The 15,796-nt window shown below is 36.0% G+C and overlaps 1 protein-coding gene across 1 annotated transcript in view; it reads right to left on the minus strand.

The window, feature by feature from the left end:
- Nucleotides 1–15,796, minus strand: part of LOC150098146 (uncharacterized) — a 186,854-nt gene that overhangs the window by 136,405 nt on the left and 34,653 nt on the right. Inside the window, exon 2 of the mRNA XM_090406307.1 lies at nt 1,532–1,703. Within this exon, the coding sequence (XP_090262433.1) occupies nt 1,532–1,699 (168 nt within the window). The 5' untranslated portion in view covers nt 1,700–1,703. The remainder of the gene's footprint in view (nt 1–1,531; nt 1,704–15,796) is intronic.

The raw sequence follows: 15,796 nt of genomic DNA on the forward strand, positions 1-15,796 counted from the left end.
AAGCAAACAAAGTTTGCGCCTGAAATATAATCAGGACTAGAGCAACTTGTATACGGAAGCTAACGACTTCACATCACTTGCCTTAGCATCCCATAACGAAAAGCACATATCCTTATGGGTATGTATACTGCTCTGCGTTGTGAGAAGGGTCACTACCCAGACTAGTTTCGACCTTTATTGAGTCTCGTCAGTGGGAGCCAGACCCAGAGGTGATACTAAGGTCGAAGTAACGCAGAAGTCATATTTTCATACACTTGGATAAAGGATTAAACCAAGTATATAATTTCTTGGTGTCTTTTATAGTATAACCAAGTGGAAGAACTACCAACAATTATCTCTAATCCAGAGTACTTTAATAATAAAGTGTGACACCTTTTGGCAACTCGTATATGAAAATATTACTGCTGCATTACTTCAACCTTAGTATCACCTCTGGATCTGGCTCCCACTGACGAGACCTCAATAAAGGTCAAAACCGGTTTGGTAGTGACCCTTCCCATAATGCACAGCAGTATACATACCCGTAAGGATATATGCTTTGCATTGTGGGATCCTAAGGCAAGTGATGTGAAGTCATTAGCTTCTATATACGAGTTACCCTAGTCCTCTTTATATGTCAGGCAGAAACTTTGTTTGCTTACCACTTGGATAGAGAATTAAGCCAAGTATATAATTTCTTGGTATCTTTAATTTATAGTATAACCAAGTGGAAAAATTACCAACAACTATATCTCTAAATGTAAGATCTTGAAATTTGTGATCCATCAAGGAGGCTAGAGAGACACCAAATGTTAGAGCTCCACAGCAGGATTCAAATAGGCTCTCTCTGTGAGCAAATAGCTGAGGCTACCAATTCAGCGTTGTAAAGTGGCGGGGGGGGATGAAAGACAAGAACAGAATGCAACATACATGCAGTTGGTTGTTGTTGTTGGGGAGGGAGGGATGAATGCAGTTGGATATGAAAGAGTTTGTTTCTTCCAACAACTCTTTCACATCTTCTCATCATATTTCTCACCTTTGAAATCATTTGTGCCTGCCAAAACAATCAACTCTTTTACTTCCCCTATCTGTATACAATGAGGTACAAGCAACTGGGCTTAATAGTAAAAAGAGGAAATGATACTTTTTTTTTTAAAGGGAACATGCCATTTTTGGTTCAAGATACTGAGATCCCTTTCAGCTGCTCAGCAGATTCAAATTTTCATCTGTATTATTTCTTACTAAGGAAGATATTTTACATCTATAATCTATTATTTGGTATGACAGTAACATTTTCTTAACAGCTTTCAAGCTATTAGTTGGGTTCCTTAATGTTTTTTTGATTTCTTGCATTAGAACTCTTTGGTGATTTGGCTGTTTTCAAAAGCAATACTTAGCGTGATACCATTGACTATGGGAAACTTATTTTGAATTAAAGAATAAGAAGTTCCCATATTCCAATATGTTTTTCATTTTTAATTAAATCTTAATTATATAAATGTTTTTATTTATATTTATTAATTTTATGCATGGTTGTGTAACAACAACTCACCTTAGATAGAGCACTATATGGCAACCTGTTGGTTATCTTTGATACATAGCTATTTTCTGGAAAATACAAAGCGAGTGGAGAGCCTGGTACAGGAAGGATACAATCACTGACTGTTGGTAATGCTGATGGAGACCATTCCTGGAAAGCAGTACTGGCAGCATTATCCATAATGCTAAAATAAAGATCGAATACTTCACAATTAACACCTCTGCAAATGCAAAGAATTCAGACTTTGCAATAAGATTCAAAATAGTACAACAAAAATTGAAGTTTTTGTTATGATAATCTGGTCTTACAAATTCAAGTAAAATGAAAGTGTTATGTCAAAAACAATACACAGTAAATGATTCAAAAAAAAAAAAAAAAACAGCATATTTAACCAATTTTATTAACAAAAATGCATCTAGTTAACAGTGCATAGTTCTGCAGCTGGAATGTCAATGTTAATGACTGTCATAAATAAAGCCAACATCATTTCAAAGCCGAATGTTGAAACTATAAAAGTTTCAGCATTCATGTGAAAAGTGACTAGAGAGCTTGCCACCATACACTCACTGCTATACTACGAGCTGCTCTAGCTGAACCTTATAGGAAACATGAACACACAAAGCACCTGTATATTTCCTCCTATTGGTCCATTTTGATAAGATTTCATTGGTCTGACAATTGTTTCAAACTCATTGGTTTTCATCATGCACCGACCGAGGGTTCGATTATGGAAAATACACCTCTTCGACACTTTGAGTTCCTTAGTACTGAGAGTTTTTGCTCTCTTAGGTTTCTGCCTAGTCTCAGATGAAAACCAATGAGTTTGAAACAGCTGTCAGACCAGTGAAACTGTTTCTGTGAAAGTGTTTCCGTTGTGATTCTGATATATTGGAGAGAGTACAAAGGAGAATGTTAAAAATGATATCAGGATTATGGAATACTGATCATGCAGATTGAGAATTTGTAGACTGCAGACACTAGCAAACAGAAGAAAGGGAGTGATATGATTGAGACTTATAAATTCTGAAAGGGTCATACAGGATTTCAACTGAATGGAATTTTTCAATTTATGAAGGGTGGGGAAAGGACAAGAAGGAAGTGAGAGGTAGATTTTTCTCTCATAAGGTGGTGCATGACTAGAATGGATTTCTATTGGATGTTGTGAGTGCAAGAAGTGTGAATGAATTCAAGAATAAGTATGATAGCTATGATAGCTAGTGTGTGTAGTATGTGGCCTCCCTCAATGAGTCACTGACTCCCTGGAGGTCTCTTTTAATAATAATAATAATCTACATCTGTCTTTATCTGGGTATTTTTCCTGCCTCCTGGTAAAGAACACTTATTTTGCTAATCTTTTCTAAGTAACCATACCAGCTGAGATTAGTTTTATAACACATTCCAGAAAGCCAACAATGGGCAAGTTTTTTCCTAATATCCTCATTTTTTATTAAAAATGATACTAACATTGACAACATCTGTTCACTCCACTAATCTTTCTCACAGCTCTCATATCTGAGGTTTCCAATCTATAATCAAGTGTTTTATTTCTAACCCAGCTCTCGGATCCATAAGTTAGAATTGGTTTGAACACTGTCTCTTGTATATAGCTAATTTAGTGTTTTGACTAATTTCTTTCTTATTCCATATAAATTTATTAAGCTGACTCCCTACCATAACCAGCTTTACTAATTCTGTTGTCTATTTCCATATTTAATTTAATTATTATTATTATTCAGGTCTCCATGGAATCGAAATACTAATCACGGGTGGTCCTTCCTAGGAAACACAAAGTCTATCATACCACTCCTTGAACTCATTGACTGTTCTTGCTCTCACCACTCTATCAGGCAATGCATTCCACAGTTCAACCACCCTCCATGCAAAGAAACCACTCCTCACCCTCTTGCTTACAGCTTCCTTTCGCAACTTCCAGGGATGGTCCCTTGTCATCACTCCTTCCCGCTGTTCAACCAAGTGAAAGAACTCCCCAGTGTCAACCCTGTAATCACCTCTCAACAGTTTAAAATTCTCAATCACATCACCTCTCCTTCTTCTATCTACCAAACTCTGCAGTCCACATTCCCTTAGCCGATCCTCATAACTAACATTGTACAGTCCTGAAACCATCTTTGTTATCTGCCTCTGTGCTCTTTCCACATTTAATTTATCCCCTTCAAATCCTGGGGACCAAATTTGGGGACAACAGTAAAAGTGTGGTCTGATCAGGTTCTTATACAACAGAATGATAACTCTTATCTCTGCAGGTCAGCATCGTTCTCAGTATTGCAGCAATCCTCTGTGTTACCTTCACCACTGAATAGGGGACATAATGAAACCTCAATTTCACGTTTCTTTCAATCATCAACCCTAGATGTCGTCTCCCCTACTCCCTCCGGTATGACTCCTCCAATAGAGTATGAAATGCCCCATCAATGTGTCCCAAACCTCAAGACTTACATTTTGCTGTATTAAACCAACATCTCCGATTCATTTGCCCATTTGTCTACCTACCAACCATCCAGTGTTACAGTCCACTGTGAGCCTTAGCCTCCTGTACAACTTATCTCCACAATCTTCTATTCTTGACTAGTCTTTCCCAGCCTTTCACTTTCGTAGTAGTCAAGTCTTGGATTACGTTATCAATCTATTTTAATCTCGGTCTTCCTTTTTTCCTTGTTGCATTTATCTTTTCTCTCAGCATTCCTGGCATATTAATGGAAGTCTTCCATTCTCTCTACATGAACTAGCCATTGCAATCTCTGCACTTTTATGAACCTAATAATATCTTCTTCTTCTTTTAGTATCTGACTAATTTCTTTGTTGTGCTGTATTCTCCATACACTATTTTCTTCAACAGGTCCATAACTTCTTATAATCTTCCTTTCAAATTTCCTCAAGTTGTCTTGGTCTTTTTCACTAAGATTCCATGCTTCGTTTCCAAATGTAACCATGGGTCTAATGAGTTTTATATATAAGTATGTTAGTATTTTTGCTTATTAGCTTGCTTTTAATCATGTTCATATTTGCACAATATGCTTTATTACTAGTTTGAATGTGTTCTTTAAGTGCTATAGTTGATTGTGCCTCATTCTCAACAATATGTCCTAGATACTTAAATCTGGTCACTCCTTCAAAAATTTTCTGTCCAACTTGTAGATTCTTGAGTTTTCTTCTTATTTCTGAAGTTGACATCACCACATATTTAGTTTTATTTACATTGATCTCTAATCCGATATCATTAGTTTTTCTTTCCAGTTCATTATACACTTCAATTAACCATTTCTTAGTTCTTGACATGATGACTATATCCAGGGATATCGCCAGATTAGATCACACCCTGAGGCAAACAGTTAAATATCGCTCCTGAAGGATTATAAGACAAAAATATAAGAAAATCTCCAATTGCTATTTTGTTTTTATTACAAGAGAAACATTAATGCAAAATGATTACATGATAATATGAATTAAATGTCTGCTCTACAGGGATATCGCACAATAAAACTGTTTTTAAGCTCTTCTAAATTTAAATTATAAGCCACCTCTATCGATATAGTTGCTAGACCAACCAATCTTTCTTGAGTCATTGCTGTTCACAAATAAGTTTTAAACAGTTTAAGCTTGGAAGTGCAGAAAGAGGTTAGCAAGTGCAGAACTTCTTTCTGCACTTGCTACGCTAACAGGAATTGTTAGTGTAGCGACGGCACATACCGCAATATGGCTGAACGAGCACCCTTATTAAGCCACGACGTGAGGTAGGCTGCCTCTATGCTACACCCTGTCGACGGTACTGACTATATCATCGGCATAAGCACATAACTGACTTGATTTATTAAAAATTGTTCCTCTTTGATCGAAATCTTTAATCGCATAATGTAAAGCTATAATAAATAATGTTGCTCATAGTGCATCTCCTTGTTTTACACCTTTATTAAATTCGAAGGGGGTTACTAAATTTATTATCTATTTTAACTTTTGCTTTTGTTTTTTTCATCATCGTCATTACTAATCTAATTAATTTTGGTTCTATCTCTAATTCTTTCATAGCCTTTTGTAGACTATCTCTGTTTAGATTGTTAAATTCTTGCTTAAAGTCTATAAATAACATATGTAGGTCTTTTGAGCATGCAATAGAAAAGTTAATCAATGGTACTTCTGTTTGATCCAAATCCACATTGATATTCTCTAATTTTCTTTTTTGGTAATCTCTTTAAGCCTGTCATTTATTCTGGATGTAAGAATTTTATAAACTACATTAAGTAATTTAATACCCACAGTCGAGTTTATCTCCTTTTTTTTATAAATAGGACAGATTATGCCAACATTCCAGCTGTCTGGCATTTCTTCCTTAGACCAGACTGTTGAAAATATATCCTATAGTACAAAACATACTGAATACCCTCTGTGTGTTTCAATAATTCTGCAACTATATTATCTTCTCCAGGTGCTTTATTATTTCTCTTTTTTTTGTATTTTAGCTTCAATTTCACTAGTTGGTGGTTTTATAGGGTATTCTCTTCTACGCCAATGTCCTTTCTTGTTTATAATTGAATATTTTTCCCATTTTATTCTCTATTTAATAAATCCTTAAAATATTCTACCCATCTTATAATGTTTAGGGCCTCCCTCGATGAGTCTAAGGACTCCTAGAGTCACCGTAATAATAATAATAATCTCTCTAATATTTTTTTTCCTCTCCTAATAAATTTCCTTTCTTTTCTTTACATCCACTAATTCCTGTTGAAATCCTTTTTTCATTTTTTGGACGGCAGTATAAAATTTTCTACTTTCATTTTTATTAAGTTGTTCTATTTCTTTTATTTGTTTCATAATCATTTTCTTTTTCTTCAGTATATTATTTGCTTTTCTTCTAAGTTCATTTTATCTCTCCCAATTGCTTCTAGTCTTTAGCTGCATCATTTGTGCTCTGGCTCTATCTCTTCTCTGTGCTCTGGTTCTTCTCTTTTATAGCTGAATCACATTCTTCAAAGCATTCTTCATTATGAGTTCTTTTCACCTATCGTTTCAGCAGCTGCTTCTTTAATCATATTTTCTACTCTGTTCCATTTTCCATCAATTCCATTGAATCCATCAGTTATATTATTTTTTTTTTAGTTTTATTTATAGTTTTATTTAATTTAGTTTTCAAGTTATCTTGGTATTTCTTAGCTTCCTTTATATCATTACTAAGTTTATCTATGTCCCATAACCCAGCCTCTTTTTTGTCATCTTTATCACATTTGATAATTTTTCTCTTATAATCAATTTCACTAGATAATGATCGCTGTCACAGTTAGGGCCTCTACAGCTCCTGACATCAATGACAGAGGAAAAATGATGTCTCGACACTAAAACATGATCAATCTGGTTTACTTCGTTCGTGTCTGGTATCCTCCAAGTTCCCAGGTGAATTGCTTTATGCACGAATGACGTGCTTCTTATGAATAATTTGTTTCTGATTGCAAATTGCATCAGTAAATAACCATTTTCATTATTTTTTATCATGTAACGAAAATATTCCTGCCACTTGCTTTTGATTTTCATCTCTCCCAATCTTAGTGTTAAAGTCTCCCATGATTAATAGAATATCATACCATTGTGTCTTACAGCAGACTTCTCAATCTTTATCAATTTCTTCTTTCTCCTCAGTTGGTGCATGAGCTGAAATGACAGTAATGTTCTAAATTTTCCTTTTAATCTTATTTTGCATATTCAGTCACTAATAGCTGCATATTTTAATATACTTTTCTGTATTTCCTTGCTTACTATGAAGCCAGTACACAGCTGACCAGTTTGTTCATTGGGACCACTATAAATAAAAGTATAATGCTGTTTATCAATTCTTCTCTGTCCTTGCCATCGCATTTCTTGTAGTGCAACGAGGTCTATTTTATATTTCAGCATTTCAGTAGCAACTTCATTCATCTTTCCTATTTGTTTCACTGTCCTTACATTCCATGTTGCCATTCTGATATCTATACTTCTTATTTTATTCTAATTTTTCTGTCTATTTCATACTCCAATCACATTCTTTTTTTCCATTCCAGGTCGGTTGCCATTGAGTACTGTTCGGAGGTTTCATAACATCAAATTTTTTATGAGATTGGGTTGCCAACCCAATGCACAACCCTCCTCTTTCATCAAGGCTTGGGACTGGCTACAGTGATCACTACTCAGAGTAACCAACTTCAGGCAGAGTTGCCCATTTGTCTAGTTTATTCAAATCCTCTTGAAGGGCTACCATATCTGCACTATTACTAATCACCTTTCCCAGCTTCACATCATCCCCAAACAACTGAATATCCCCCTGCAATCCACTGACAACGTCATTGGTATAAAGGTTAAACAACACAGGTCCCAGTACTGGGCCCTGTGGGACCCCACTTGTAACCTTCTGCCTCCTTGATACCGCCCCACCATATACAACTCTGATACCTATCGGACAGCTAATCCTGAATCGAACCTGACGTCCAAACCCATGTGCTGCAACTTAAATATCAGCTTATCATGTGGCACCCTGTCAAATGCCTTTGGTAAATCCAAGAAAATGCAGTATATGCCTTTCCCTCATCAACTGCTCTTGTAATTTATTATAAAAGGCTAGCATTATAACTAAAACAAGAACACCCCTGAGCAAATCATGTAGACTCTCACAGATACCCTCATCTACCCAATGCTGTATACGGTCCCTCACTAATTTCTCCAAGATCTTAACAACTACTGACGAACACGCAAACTGGCCTAGAATTAGACACTTCCAGTCTGCTACTGCCCTTATGCAATGGCACTATCTTACCTTCCTTCCATTCCCTGGGCACCTTTCCCACAGCCAGACTTTCATTGAAAAGCCAGGTCAAGGGAGTTGTCAGTTCTTTAGCACATTCTCTCAACACTCATGGTGAAATACCATTCAGTCCTACGGCTTTACTGACATCCAGAGTACTCAGGATTTGGAACACATTCTTCTCCTGCACCTCTAAACCTCGAACCTGCCCTATCCCTCTAGTATTAAAATTTACTCCTCCAGGATGAAATACTCCAATAAAGTGTTCATTGAACAATTCCACAATGTGCTCTGCATCAGTCAATCTATTCCCATTTTTATCCCACAATGTCATTCTTCCACAATCATTCTCCTCCTACCGCCCATATAGCTTACCTAGGATCCAAAAAATTCCCTAGATTTTCTTTTGATTTTAGGGCCAATCTCTTCTCATATTCCAGTTTTGCCTTCCTTACCATACTAGTCACTCTCCTGGCCTGTGTCTTATATTTTTCATGCATCTGCTCTTCACCTGTCTCCTTATATCTCTTCCATAGCCTCTTTTTCACATGCAGTTACTGTTTAAAATTGTTTGCCATCCGCTTTACACCAAATTGTGTCCTCTTCTTCACTTGTGGAATACAGCTTACTATTGCTGCCATCAAATATTCCTTCATTCCCTGTCTTGCCCACCTCTACCTCACAACATATGCTTTCAAATTCATTAGTGTCACTGCCTTCCAAAGCCTCTGCTCTTAGAGGATATAAGTCGTCACTTATCATAAGCAGTACTCCACCATGCTTTCCCTTCCTATCCTGCCGAAAAATGCTGTACCCTGCTACTTCTATTCTTGTTATTATATCCTCTTCTCTCAACCACGTTTTACACTAAACTGTGTCCTCTTCTTCACTTGTGGAATACAGCTTACTATTACTGCCAACAAATATTCCTTCACAATTTCCCACAGACTAATGATATCCCGCTCTTCCAATTCTGTCCTCGATGGAACTGCCCCAAGTTGATATCTAAGACTGTTATAATCATCTGCCTCATAATTCCACATACGTTCCCTTCTCTTTGATACTCCTGCATATCTATTCATCTTCTAAGCAAAAACCACATGGTCAATCTCTCCAACGGGGGGGGGGGAGATTTCATCTCAGTTATTATCAGCTCTTCTAATGATTTAACCAAATCCAGAACTCTTGAATCTCTTGTTCCCTCTTTACATGTTGCCTAAGACATTTGTCCTGCAAGAATTCTAGAAATTCCATTCCCTTATTGCTACATGCATCTTCCTCTCACCAATTTTTTTGAATGATTATTATGGGAGATTTTAAATACTGCTGTAGTTAAAATCTCCCATAACAATCATTCTTCTTGTACTTGCCAAGATCAACTGTCTAAACATATCCTGGTGCCCACCGTCTGTGCTCCTTGGTTTGTAGCAACCCCGGACTTAACCACGCTACTGGCCAAGACATCTATAAACATCAAGGTTATCATGGATGCGAAGTGCATATTAAAATTGTAATACCATTGATATTACATTGAAATATATGATGGATACGAAGCGTTTGAGCATGCATATTTCCATAATGGTCGGTAAGGTGGTTAATATCCTATCTTGCCCACCTCTACCTCACACCACATGCTTTCAAAAACATTAGTGTCACTACTTTCCAAAGCTTCCACTCTTAGAGAACTTAAGTCATCACTTATCATAAACAGTACTCCACCACTTTTCCTTTCCTATCCTGCCAAAAAATGCTGTACCCTGCTACTTTTATTCCTGTTATTATACCTTCTTCTGTCAACCACGTCTCAGTGATCCCAATAATCTTTGGCCAGGCTAATGCTATCAGTGTCACCAATTCCTCTCCTTTATTCCAGATACTCCTTGCATTAGTATAAAGCATAAAAATGCCACTGTTTCTATACCTAGCAGTATCCCCCCCCTCTAGACTCCACTGGGCTTAGAGTTACCTGATGTCATCCCCCTTCTCCCAAGCACCCATTCCCACAAGAGGCCAATATCACTTCACTTAAAATGGTACCTAAAATAGCCGAAATGTTTTATTTGTTCTGTAGATTTACCATTCAGGATACAGTTAATGTTTTCAATCTATCAGGCTATCTCCACTGTCTTTGTCTTTTTATTGCTGATTTTCATACCAAATTTATTTCAACAGTTATTCAATTTACTCAGGGGAATCTTGCAGAATTGTGTTGGATTTATTTAAAAGTATCTGTATAAAGTAAAGAGATAAGACTAATATTGCCAATTTTGATATCAGATTTTGAAAGTTTTTTTTTTACCTTGGTTCTATTATACATTAAAGATACAAGAATTATATACTTGGTTTTAATCCTTTACCCAAGGAAGCAAAACAATGTTTTGCACGTGAAATATATTCATGTCTGAACTACTTGTATCTCAGACACATCTGCTATATTCCTTAGTTCATCCCAACATTGCATCTTCTGCAAACAAATGAATATCCCCATCCAAATATTCCCCAATATCATTAACATACAGTTAAACAGCAATGGCCCTTAAACAGACCCCCTGATGCACACCACTAGTGACCTTCTTCTTCCGGGATATTGCTCCCCCCCCCCCATACACAACTTGCTGATACCTATCAGATACCAATCTCCGATTCAATGTGCTAGTCTAATATCCAACCCCATCTGCTTTAGTTTGACTATCACCTTGCCATGTGGTAAATCTATTAAAAACCTTTGCAAAATCTAAGTATAATACTGTGTATCCATTTCCTTTGTCCAATGAAGCCATCACCTTATTGCAGTGGCGCACCCAGGATTTAATCTTGGAGGGGGGAGGGACGAGTTGAATGGATAAAAACATTTTTAATACAATGAATTTGCATTAAAAATATTTTTATCCGTTCAACTAAAATTCGTTAAATTTTATTCATTCAATAAAATTCATTAAATAAAAATTATTTCAGTCATGGTTACATTAATCCCTCTCTGTGTGTATATATATATAGCAAAGCCAGTCCATTCAATCGTGATTGTGTCATGGTAGATCTTAAATAGGTTTTTAAAAGGCGTAAATTAGAAAATGACCTTTCACTGATGTATGTTGTTACCGGAAGCGTTGCAAATATTTTTAATAAGTTATGGATGTTAGGATATATCATTTTATCACACTTTGAAACTGCATCAATGATATTTTTGCATGGCTCTATTGCAAACGGTTTTTCAAATTTCTTATACCACAACTTGAATTCGGCATTCAAAATTGCTGGATTTGTATAAGGCAAATCACCGGCATAAAATTTACACAATTGACGAAAATCTTCCATTGCACTTATTGTTGGAGCATCTTTTCCATTTGGTAGAAGAGAAAAAAAACATACTTCAAAATGTTGCAGTGCCAAGTGAAACGTTCATGAAGTTGAGTCAATATCTGGTCAATACATGGAATGAAATAATTCTCCTGAAATACTCTTCTACAGAATCGGCTGGAACATTGGACCTTAATGTTTGTTTTGATGAAGTCCTTGGCTTTTTAATGTCAATATTAAAATTATTGGCTTTTATACATGTTTCATCGTAAATATCTTTAAATGAAGAATCTGGTGTTTTACGAACGGTATTTAATTGAGCCACTATATCATCAACAAAATTTAGGGCAATTAAGAAGTCACTGTCAGATTTTTGCATTATTTTAGGCAATGGTAAGGTGCACACAAATATTTTTTGCAAGAGAAATAAAGATATTATAAATCTTAAAAGATATTAATATTATAAACAACAAGGACGTCCTGTCTTTTAGGTGCTGAAGAAATTGTGTACCTTTTCAATTATGCCAATGCAATTTCTTATTTGTCACAGATATAGCATTTCTAAGTGCCAAATTCAAACTATGTGATGCACAATGAACATATAAAGCTTGTCGATATTATTACATAACATCTCCAGATAGTCCAAAGACATATCGAGGAAGGGCACCAACTCTACAACTCTCCGTCTTCACCAACCACAACTACAATCATCATCATCTACACCAACACTGTCTACCGCCGACCACTGCCAATAGTATTTTCACACACAATCACAAACATCCATGCCCACGGTGGGATTTGAACTCGCAGCCTTTTGGCTGGAGAGTTGGCCAACCAGGCCGGATATACAGATAAAAAATTAAATTTTGTGGATAAAAATTAAAACAAAGTTTCAATTTTTATTAAACAAATAAATAAAATGATACAATTATGGTACTATTTACTTTTAATGAGACCGATGAGCTTCTCAACCTTGCAGAGTTGCTGGATATCTGGCTCAATATTGGTCAACTTCAGTCGAAGATCGGCACATACACACTAAGACGAATTCTGCATTTTGTTTTTATTTGAAGGAGTGATGAAAATCGTTTCTTGCAAAGATAGGTTGTAGAAAACTGCATGTAGAATTTTGACGTCTTCAAATAATTCAGGGAAATTCACTTCTCACTGAAGGCGAGATCCAGAATCGAGCCAAACCACGATCACGGAACTGCATTTTCAGCCCACTGTCACGTGAAAGCTCAATTAGCTGTTCTTTTTTTGATAACGAAAGGTCGTTCTTGTGACTGCAAGCCTGAAATGGATTGTGAAATCACAGAAATTTCTTATAAAAAGTTATTCGGAAAATGTTTCCAAATTCTGTTTCAGAGTTTTGAGGTGGACACAAACCCTTTCCCATTGGTTAAATTCCAAACTAATAAGTTTCGGGGAAAGTTTCATCATGCGTTCGTAATCAGGCTACTGTTGATATTGACTTTATATACACATTCAAACCTGTAAACAATTGTTGAATAATAACACAATAATGTAGGCATAATTACCTTAAAGGGAGAAAAGTCACAAAACAGAAAAATGTTCCTACAAAATAACCAACTGTATTTACCTTTAAATGCGATCCACTGGTCCAGTGTCTAGCAAATCAGCAAATCTTTCCTTTCGTTCAGCGTATTAATATTATCGCATTGCAACTGATGGGAATTCTGTGTTTCATTACAGACCTCTTTTTCTTCAGAAACTACACACAAACTGTCATTACAAACTCGTTTTGTATTATCACTATCATCCGAGATATATTTCCGTTTAAAGAAGGTACCAATGTACTTATCCATAATTGAAATACTGTACTTGCTCGCATATAACTCTTACCCCTGATTTTACTTTTCGAAAAAAATAAATTAAAAAGTTTCGCATATCCCTCACAAATGAAAAAAGCTGAAACACGTTCAGAGCAGGGCGATAGTAACTTGCTCCCGTGGTAAACAACACGCCCTCCCCCAATAGCCACTATATTGCAGAGGCAAGAAAAACAAGTACTTTTATTACGTATTCAGTGAATCTTATATTATATTACACATATAATCTTATATCTTATATTACACAGACTGCTTATACCGTATTCAGTGAATAAGGTATAAGCAGTCTGTGTAATATATTTCTCAACAAATAGTGCAATTAGAAACAAGTAGGATAAAAACTACACTAATTGATAAATCACATGTCCTCTCATACAGAAACTATGCTGTATATATAGATTCAAGTAAAACCATATGTTGCGCCGGCAAACACAGTATCTAACTAAAAACTATTATTATTAATTAGATTGTGTGAGTTCACTTAGCAGCAATAAAATTCAACCGAAAGTGTTAAAATTCGTAAACATGTTAAAACTAAGATATATTTAAATATATAGTGAATGCTGTTATGGCAGTCTCACATATTATTGGAATTCGGTTGAAGAGAGTTAGCATTTCAACTCAATTGTCAGCTTGCTTTTCATGCGATTTCCGAAAAATATACACACAACACATTTTGTCTAAGTATTACTTAGCACTTCTGAAGATATATTGAGCCTTGGTTGAAGGAGGAAACCCTTCAACAATAAAAATCAATAAACAACAAGCAATTGGTTGAAATGTGGTCATGTGGACAACACATGTTCGCTTCAAATCTGACAAAACAGCAAGGGAAGGTGGAAGCAATAAAACCATATTGTTTTTCACTTCACCCTTCTTTTATTACTCGTCATTCTGCCGCTACAAATTAAAATAGTGGCAGAATGTTCATGGAATGAACATTCTGCTGCTATTTTTTTTTTTAATATTCATTTTATTTTAATAATTTTTACTTACTTATTCAATTTTAATTTGTTTTGTTTGAATAATTAAAATATATAGATTTATTTGGTTAATTTAAGCCTGTGGACTACCTGTCCCATCGTTGCAGACCACCTGTGGTCTGTGGATAGAAACACTGCTATAGGGTTCTCTTACCTTATGTGACCCCTAATTCATAAGTAGTATAGAAATAGAAAACATGAAACAACATAAATAAAAAATGAATTTTAATTAGGAAAAGTATTTTGGAAAATAATTTAGTGTTTTTCAATTTTTTCTTTTTTTAAGGAGGGGCAGGGCCCCTTGCACCCCCTCCCTGGGTGCGCCACTGCCTTATTATAATAAGTAGATTACTACAACATGCCTTCCCTTTAGCAAATACATGCTGTCCATCAAAGATAATGCCATGTTCTTAATCCAATTCTGGTTCTCACCAGCCTCTCCACCACTTTAACCACAACTAACTAACACAGAAACAGGCCTATGATTTGAGGCTTGAGTTCTGTCACCTCCCTTATGAAGCAGCACAATCTTGCCTTCCTTCTACTGCTCTGGAACTTGACCCAGTGCAAGACTCGTATTAAAAAAATATGACAAGCCAGATGCTAATTCCCTGGCACATTCCTTCAAAATACGTGGTAATCTATTATCAAGTCCCAAACCTTATGAACATCAAGTTTGCTCAATTACCCATATATCTCTTACTCACTTACAGTCAGCTTCTCCTCCTCATCAGCTACTGCTCTCAAAGTCTCTATGATGTCGCATTCCTGAGAATGAAAGACCTTTATAAACTGCTCATTAAATATCTCAACTATATCTTCGGCAGCAGTTGTTCTTACGCCATTTTCTCCAATCAATGTCACCCTTCCATAATTTTTTTTTTGCTAGCTTCATTAGATAATCATAATCATTGTTTTTGGTTTAATTAGCTAATTGCTGCTCTTATTTCACTTTGGCTACCCTTACTATCCAAGTCACCCTCCTTGCCAGTTCTTTGTAATCCTCATCGAACTGATTATTACCACTCCGCTTATGCCACCTCCATAATGGAGGTGGCATAAGCGGAGTGGTAATCTTAATCTCTTAATAATAATAATACTTAATCTCTTCATTTATCCATTTCACGCCTACCTTATTCAACCTTCTGACCCTTGAAATACATTTAGACATTGCTTCTACTAGAAACCAGGTTTGTAGTTCCACATATACCTTTCATAACAGAGGTCCTTCAACTGCTGGCAACCACCCATGTAATCATTCATAGTCACTCTCACCAATTGGAGGGTGATTTGACAACTCGTTTATAATAACATCCTCACCCTCAATATTTGTGTGACCTCTGTTACATACTGCCTGAGGTAG

Source organism: Typopeltis vanoorti, chromosome 16 (genome assembly GCF_054136105.1).
Source record: "Typopeltis vanoorti isolate ZY-2024b chromosome 16, IOZ_Tvanoo_1.0, whole genome shotgun sequence".
Classification (NCBI taxonomy): Eukaryota; Metazoa; Arthropoda; class Arachnida; order Uropygi; family Thelyphonidae; genus Typopeltis; species Typopeltis vanoorti.